We start from the raw sequence: 8,200 nt of genomic DNA, 5'->3' as shown, positions 1-8,200 counted from the left end.
TCATGCCTGAGCAGAAATGGCTTGAGTGACAGTGTACTCAGTCTCAGTCGTAAATTGCCTCCACAAAGCCTTGCACTGGACAGGTGTGATCAATGTCCTTGCGGGAGGGACCTGTACCGATTTCGATTAACACGATACAACGTTAGAGAGAGACGGAAAATGTAAAGACCCTACGGCAGCTTTAGCATTACATATTTAGTAGGTGAATGCTACAAATTTTCGTCAATGAATAGTATGCAATGACCAAGCAGTTTGCACGGTTCAACTACATCTCAGAAGGTTCTCAGCAGGAACAAGACTTCACCTGCTCCCAAGTGCTCGTGGCCAGTGGATCCGGCAGTGTGCTCTTGTTCGCAGCTCTACTGCTGGTATCCAACAAGGCAGAAAATAGTATTTTCTCGATATTATCAACACTATCTTCCAACCGAATTGCAGCCATAACAGAGAGCAATTTCAAGCACTGGTAACAGATAATCAGCAAGATTAGCATAGAAGAGAATGTAGCATAATTCTGAAAATAATACATAAACATACTTCAGTACGAGCTGTTCTAGTTATGGCACGAATATCTTCGTTCCCGGTCCAAATCCGAGGCATTGAATCAGCGTCATGACTAAACAATGTTGAAAACCTGTATGCAATTTTTTTCCAGTCACTTCCGGTAATATACAATGTCTTGGAAATCAACCACTTTGACTCAAACATTGAAATGTGTTATTACCTCTCCTTCATACGGATCACTACCCTTCCGGCTTCTTCTTTAGCTTTTGCTTCAACCACTTCTCTGGCGTAATCCTTTAGGCTCGTTAGCATCTTGCCTTTGGCATTTTCATCCAAGTCAAAACCAGAGAGAGCCTTGGACATTCCACTGACAGCCGATTCAGTTTTACACTTAAGAAGGTTCCTTATTGAGAGCCAGGTCTCATTATTAGCTCCATCAAAAAGTGATTCAACAGGTCCTGCCAATGTCTCATTCAGCTTTTCCTGTAAAAGCATTATAATTATCTCAATGATTCAAAGTCCAGTCATAAAAATGTGCAGTTGGATGTCACCGTGACTAATTCTTCAACCGTTATGGAACTCCATGACTATAAACCACCGAAATCATCCAAACGATAAGAATAATCACATGGATACAAACTTTGATACAAAGTAATTTGTTGTTCATCCTTCATAGTATATGAGAATAAAAACAAAGCACCAAAGAGCCATAATACATGGTCTTCAATTGAATTAAACAAGAAAAGTCTGGACCTTCCTTATTCAGACCTAGATACATTGAAGTTTAAACAAATTAACTGTTTTAATATGACATCATAACTAGTTTGGCTAAAATTTATTTTGAAGTAATGCATATTATATGCAACAATTTTAAATTTTCAACAACCTGCAAGTTGAAAACGAAGGGTTTAGGTTACACTATCCGCAATGTTCATAATATTACTTCATCCAGAGATGGACCAAGAGGGAAGCAGGTGAGGGCGGTTACTCCCTACAAATTTCAAATAACTATACATTTTAGATATTTTTTATATTTTTTTATTAAAAATCTGATTTTGTCTCCTTCAAATTTTATAAGTTCGTTCTTCTTTAGAATTTTATAAATTTATCCTATTACATAAAATTATGCTTCCGTCCCTGATTTATTGATTAGGATTGCTAAACAGAAGGTGATTTGTAAATAGTAAAGTAGTTGATAATCATGAAGATATATCACTTAAGTAAATGGTCAGAAGGGGCGGACAGATAAGTTTATGCACCTGATACGATGAAATAAGCTCTGAAAGTTTAGCAGTTTGGACAGAAGCCACATGTGCCTCGATATCTCGACCTAGCTTGTCTCTATATTTAGAGGAATCCCAATTTGCTAGTTCAACAAAAGCATCTGAAAAATGATGTCAAATTCTATCATGAACAGTGCTCTGTAGCTTATTTTATAATGTCAGTTTATAGTAAACGAGAATAATTTATAAAGATCAACCACACCTTCATATCCTTCATCAAATAGAGCCATGTACGATCCAGTGCAGTTACGAGCCGCCACAGCAAACTTCTCCCCTCCATTCAAAGCCTTCTGGAATGCTTCCTTAAATTTTTCAAGAGTTCCAGACCTTAAATGTCCCAGTACGGAGTGGTGGGCTGGTTGGGCAAGCTAAATCAGAAGAATAAAAGCAAATGAGTTGAATAACAACAAAAATTTGAAAATAATAGAGTTGAGTGCCAGTACTTGGAACAGTTTTTCTTGAAGCTGTCTTCTCTTTGATATTCCGACACTTTCATCAAAAAACGTGGCTTCTGAATCATATCTAAAATCAGAACAAAATGAAAAATAAAATTAATGTCCATGATATGGTTGTAAAACCACAGATAATAACTACAGAAAAGTCAAGAATCTTAAATTTGATCATCAGGGCTCTTATTTGGCCAAGTTATGTCATAATTTTCATCCACCCATTTACTCAAGCAATATGCCATTATCACCATCATGAATTACAAGTCGGTAGATTGCCAATCAGTTATCACACCATTCATATTTATCCTTTAGTATCAGAATTCTGTACAGTCACTTTGATAGAACAAATCCCTTATAAGTCAGCGCAGCTCTTCAAAATGCTTATATAGATTTAAGCCCATTTGTAACTTGGCACTGAAACAAATTTCTTGAGATCTCATTAAAGCAATCTTACTCTGATAGAGAAGTGTAGAGAAGTGAATTCAGCTTCTTCCCAAACCCAAAAACTGGACCAGTCTTTACAGCTTCTTCTAAATTACGCCAGCTCTGTTATATGGAGTAATAGGTTGGTTTCTATTTCTAGAAAAATACTCAACTCCCAAACATGTGGATCTGGGAGTGCCTGAATTCAAACATTTAGGATTCACAAACAAATTCACATATCCCCGTACCTCACTTTCAATGAAAGCATCGTATTTTTCATGGGCAATCTCTTCGCAACGTACTGAAGCCACCATGACCTACAGGCAAATGAAACATGCATAACAGAAACATCAACGAGATATACAAATTTACTGTCAAAATAATGTCCAAAAGCTTACCTTATGGGCTGGAAGGTCAAGGTCCTTATTCTCCTTAATGACTTTCCAGATCTGCTGTGCACTAAAAGAGAACCCTGAAGCAGGTACCACTCCCCTCCTATCTCCAGCAAGCCCCCCCGGTGCAATAGAGTGGAAGAATCGTTGTCTCAATTTAGCAACCTTCAGTAGTAATAATAGAATCAGACAAACTGCCCGTTTTCATGCCAATTAGTTGAAAGTCTCAGCACCATTATCCAACATACAGACAAAATTATAAACCGTACGTAGAGATCTTTTATTTTAACAATATCCAGAAAATGTAAACTGCTCCTAACAACCAAGACAAGTGAGAAAAAAGGAAATTCAACAACATGAATGGAAAAAAAAGGTTTTAGGTCATCAAACAGTGAATCAGGTGACGTCCACATGTCTAGATAATAAACCTTTTTCTTTCCATTTAAACAAAGTTCTAAACAGCCAATTGTGTGAAAGTCTCATTTGCATGACATGCTGAATGTCCTTATGGGTGACTTGGATACAGATTATGTACCTGCTCCTTAAATAGCTCTTCCTTTTCTTCATAACTATTAAGTGCCACAACCTCAACCTGGTCAATATAAAAATAGTATTAATCGTCAGAAGCAATAATTATCAGAAAAGATATAAAGAGATGTCAAAACATTTAGTGCATATTGCATGAAATAACGACCCAATGTATCTATACATTGAAAAATTCACTTAATGGGGTTTCCTTATGTGTTTCGGGCTTAGGAACCGTGTCCCATATCTGCAGTTCAAGAAACACGGGTCAGAAGAAAGCATAACTGAATATACTGAGGAAAGCAAGGAAGCATAGGCACCATATACGTGCCTTCTGAATATCTTCTCTCAGAACAGGTTCTAAATTTTCCAGTGGTGTCTGCGTACAAGGAAAATGGTGGGATATAAGAACAAAATAAAGCTTAGATGCTCATAATTCTCAAGGAAAATGGTGGGAAAATAATAGCTCTCCAAACACTAGAGACTCCATAATAGAAGAAAGGCACCCACCCTTGTTTTATCACGAATGACAAACATCAATGTTGTTTTGCGGGGACTAAACAATCTCATCATGACCTGCAACCGATACAACCAAATTAAAAGTAAAAAGGAACCCCTTGAAATTCAGGACACTGATTAGAAAGGCAACAATGTAGCAAAATACCTGGAATACAGTCTTAAGAAGGGGCTTGTTTGCAGCTTGCTCACGTCCAATATCATGACACCACCTAGATGAAAGTTAATCAAGCATATTACTTGGACATACTAATGATGGTAATGAACTTAAAAGAATCAAGCACCATGTAGATGTCAAACCTTACATGTTTATGAGTACTATATCAGAAACCGCCAGTGCAAAAAGTGCACTTTGTTTCTCAAATGCCGTGTCATCCTGGAGTAAGGCAAAACAATAAATAACATGTATTTAAAAAAACTGCCTTCCTCCCCATTTTTCATAAAACAAAGGAAAATCAAATAAATCTCAACAAACAAAAATAGACACATAAAATCCATTTCTTCATCTTTTATAATCTGAATTCCAACTACTGAGTCGATTCAGCTTGATCCATCACTCTAGCTTTCAGAGCAGTGAGACCTCTTTTAAGACATTCAAAAATAATTTAGGGTTCTTTTAACTTAAAAACCCGTGTAATTATATGATCATGATCAGTTCTTCAATTTCACGTACAATCTCCTAATCCATGTCTGAAAATATGATATTGTATAAATATCACCTTTTCTCTACTTTTATGACAGAAAATAATGTGTAACATTCAGAACTAAATGCTTAACATAAAAATAAATAACGACTGACCTTTAATTGATTTTACTCTTCAGTAAAACAAAAATTCATTCAATATTATAACTATTCCTACAACTACCATATCATTAGCATTACCAACCGGTTGAGAATTTCTAAGAATTATTTAGAGGATGTACTTGCTAAAATAGCCATCAAAAGGGGAAAAGATATTTAAGCTGATAAGAAAGAAGACGAACAACAGAGTGAACAAATATTTACACTGGCGGATGCAAGGGTTAACCAGGGCGAGCATGAACCCACTGCCCTAAAGTCTGAATTTCTTTATATTAATTATTTATTTTACTAATGGTGTTTATCTTAAAATTTTATTTGCGATGGTACTTATCTTGAAATTTAATTTGTGCACACTCCATACGAAATATTCTTGTTATTAATATATTTGTGACTAAAAAAAATATTTTTGAATCCGTCACTAAATATTTATCCTTAAATAAAACAATGTAGTTTCAATTTTTTGGACGCTACAGTTAATAATATAATGCAAGTTAGCAACAGCACCTCCCCTCGTTCCCTTCCATCAGTACCCTCCAGATCCATTACTAGAGTGCAAGGCTCTATACCAGAGCACTTTGCCATCCAAATACCTTTCGTGGTTTGAGACCTAAAAGGAAACACATCCCATCAGTTGTTTGAGCCAATTGAAACAAATGCAATGTGTTGTTATTACAGAAAACTAAATTACCTTCCTTTAAATGCATCCATTTCTCTGAAATTGGTGTAAAACAAATTATTTAACAGTGTGCTTTTACCTGTCAAGATCATGAAAAACAAAGTGAAACTTTAAATGACATAAGCAGAACTTACATACCACAAAATTTATTGAAAAAAAACGCAAAAGGTTAAAATCACTCATGGTGCGTGTAATAGGATAAAAATATTGATACAACAAAGATAGATATGAAACACTGAAGTGACTGAACTTCCAACTAATCAAGCCCTAATTAATATGTATTCCACAATTCTAATTCAAAGTACAACCGCTAATGAAGGAGCTTAGTACGAATGGACACCTTATAAACAAGGAAAAGCATAAGTACAAAGCAAGAAATCAAGAAGATATCAAGCATACCGCTGCTCTGTGGTCCCATAATGGAAACCACGGCATACGAGAGCCCGCATTCACCAAGTTTTACTTCCTTGATAAACTGTTCGATTCCAGTAACATTGATTGAGCCATCTCCGTCAATAAGTTGAGTTGAACAACATTCCACATCCGTCGCTGAGAAACGAAATGTTCACAGCATGTGTGAGTGACGCGAATAATAGCTTCCACAACAAACACCGATTCCTTGTTAATTCAAAAACTAATTTCTCCATATAAATTGATCAACGAAATGATATTTAAGAATGCCTCGAGTAATAAAATGCATATAATCTTCGGTGATTACGACATAGAATTCTGTTGAGCGAGATACTTAGAGAGTAGAAAATTCAAATTCATATTCCGATTTTCTTTTTCATTCCCTCAGCTTTCTCAGCATCCAAACATGCAATAAACAAAAAATCCATCTCCGATAGCTCTTTAAGAAAACGTAAAAATTCAAATTCGGATCCAATTTTCGTTATTCTTCTAAAACTAATTCGATCCTCCCCCTCCTTAAAGTCGCGTTACATGCTCTAACGCTCTCCTTCTCATCACATTACGTAAATCAATACAAGAAATCACAAAATCGATAAACTAATGAAAGCAATGAACAGATAATGCAAAAATCAAAACAAAATAAAGAAATTATAAGACGATGAGGAAACATTACCCATTGAATCTTGTTTGAAACCGATAGCTCAAAAGCTGAGGCGAGCTATTTCAATGGAAGACATACAGAGAGAAAATTGAATCGATCCTGAGGAGTAATGTGAAGTTCCTCGTTCATCATCTTCCATTTCTATTTCCTTATCCGTTAAAAGTGGAGTTGACAGTTGACTGCTCCCGCCTCCGGTTTTGAATAGTGACCAATCATGTAATCTGCGGTGTAAATGAATGAATTGAGCTAAAATAAATAAGGTTAATTACATAAAGTTCGAGTATGATTATCCAAATCCAAATTTGAATTATATGTTATTTTGCTTAATGGGATCATGTACAATAATAATTTTTGTCTTAAACTTTATAGTATCAATTAATTTAATATTTATTCAATATATTTAATATATTCAAATTTTTATATCTAAAAATATTATAAATTTAAGTTTTTTTATAGTGTCAAAACAAATGAACTCATCAAAATAAAGCAATAATTAGGTACTTATATTGTACCATTAAAAACAATAATTTATTTTAAATTCTTATTAAAAAGGTATGTTGATCTCTTTAGATGTCTTTGGTTGGAGTAGTTGCATTAGCAAGATATGTGTGGTGTCAATAGGAATATATTAGTTTTTTTATTATTTCAAATTAAGATGAAATCGATAATTTTCATGAATTTTGAAGACTAGAATTATTATTATATCAAGTTTTTTATTATATAACCGTAAATGATCTATTTATGATAATATTTTATTTTATTTTATTTTATTTTTGGATAAGTAGAAGTTTATTTATTAAAAAAGAAACAGCAAGTTGCTACAAATGACATCAAACAGCCTAGATTAATCCCCAAGCTAGGTTCAACCTCCTATTAACATCATCCATCCTGTTCATATGACATCTATACAATTTAATTCTTACAGACTCTCTAATGCTATTTACAATCGTATCAGCAGAACGAATCACACCACGAAAAAGCCTGCGATTACGTTCTTCCCAAAGAAAATAAAAAAAAACAGTCCACGCGAGCTTTAGAATATGAACAAGGAGGGATTTACCCTTCAAGTTCGAAATCAACCAGTGCATGGCATCTTCCCAACAGGTTAGCATATGTAATTGGAGACCACAAGCATGCAGAATAGCTTCTCATATCACCCTTGCAAAGGAACATTCCAAGAACAAATGGTTCCGAGCTTCTTGATTATCACCACACAATCCATAGACATTAACAGTGACAATGTCAAACCTTGCTAACCTGTCTTTGGTTGGCAATCTATCGAGAATCACCATCCAAGCAATAATGGAGAATTTTGGGGTATGAGATGAGAACCAAATAAGCCTATGCCACCCAACCTTATCCCTCCTATCACGGATACGATCCCAAATCCAACCACCCTTGATCTGTGACCAAATAGAAACCGAAATGAACAATCTCCTAGCCTCCTCTCTAAGTTTGACAGCTTGTTGAGGATCCAACTGAAATGGGGTTTTCTGTCAACATTCCAATAGTCCAAAGATTTGAAGCAGTAATCTTTAATCCAAGCGATCCACAAGGAACC

The 8,200-nt window shown here is 35.2% G+C and overlaps 1 protein-coding gene across 1 annotated transcript; it reads right to left on the bottom strand.

The window, feature by feature from the left end:
• LOC120217167 (protein ROOT HAIR DEFECTIVE 3-like) lies at nt 1–6,729 on the bottom strand. Its single transcript, XM_039214372.1, has 20 exons — nt 6,652–6,729; nt 5,967–6,116; nt 5,580–5,646; nt 5,396–5,498; nt 4,395–4,465; nt 4,238–4,301; nt 4,084–4,149; nt 3,905–3,952; nt 3,758–3,820; nt 3,584–3,640; nt 3,055–3,213; nt 2,905–2,973; nt 2,688–2,779; nt 2,228–2,306; nt 1,987–2,152; nt 1,761–1,885; nt 722–984; nt 535–631; nt 305–460; nt 1–111 (listed from the first exon to the last, which is right to left on the bottom strand). The coding sequence occupies exons 1-20, from the start codon at nt 6,653–6,655 to the stop codon at nt 1–3; spliced, it is 2,010 nt and encodes a 669-aa protein (XP_039070303.1). The 5' UTR covers nt 6,656–6,729.
• Nucleotides 6,730–8,200: the final 1,471 nt, after the last annotated feature.

This window comes from Hibiscus syriacus, unplaced genomic scaffold, assembly GCF_006381635.1.
Source record: "Hibiscus syriacus cultivar Baekdansim isolate YM2019G1 unplaced genomic scaffold, ASM638163v2 tig00110186_pilon, whole genome shotgun sequence".
Classification (NCBI taxonomy): Eukaryota; Viridiplantae; Streptophyta; class Magnoliopsida; order Malvales; family Malvaceae; genus Hibiscus; species Hibiscus syriacus.
The sequence above is the reverse complement of the archived record's forward strand: the minus strand, read 5'-3'. Positions and strand labels throughout refer to the sequence as shown.

Bases quoted from the DNA above. Each gene is read 5' to 3' on its own strand.
- LOC120217167 (XM_039214372.1), bottom strand. The intron at 3,821-3,904 runs GCACGTATATGG...CTTGAACTGCAG, and splicing joins TGAGAGAAGATATTCAGAAG to ATATGGGACACGGTTCCTAA. The intron at 461-534 runs GTATGTTTATGT...ATCTGTTACCAG, and splicing joins CTAGAACAGCTCGTACTGAA to TGCTTGAAATTGCTCTCTGT.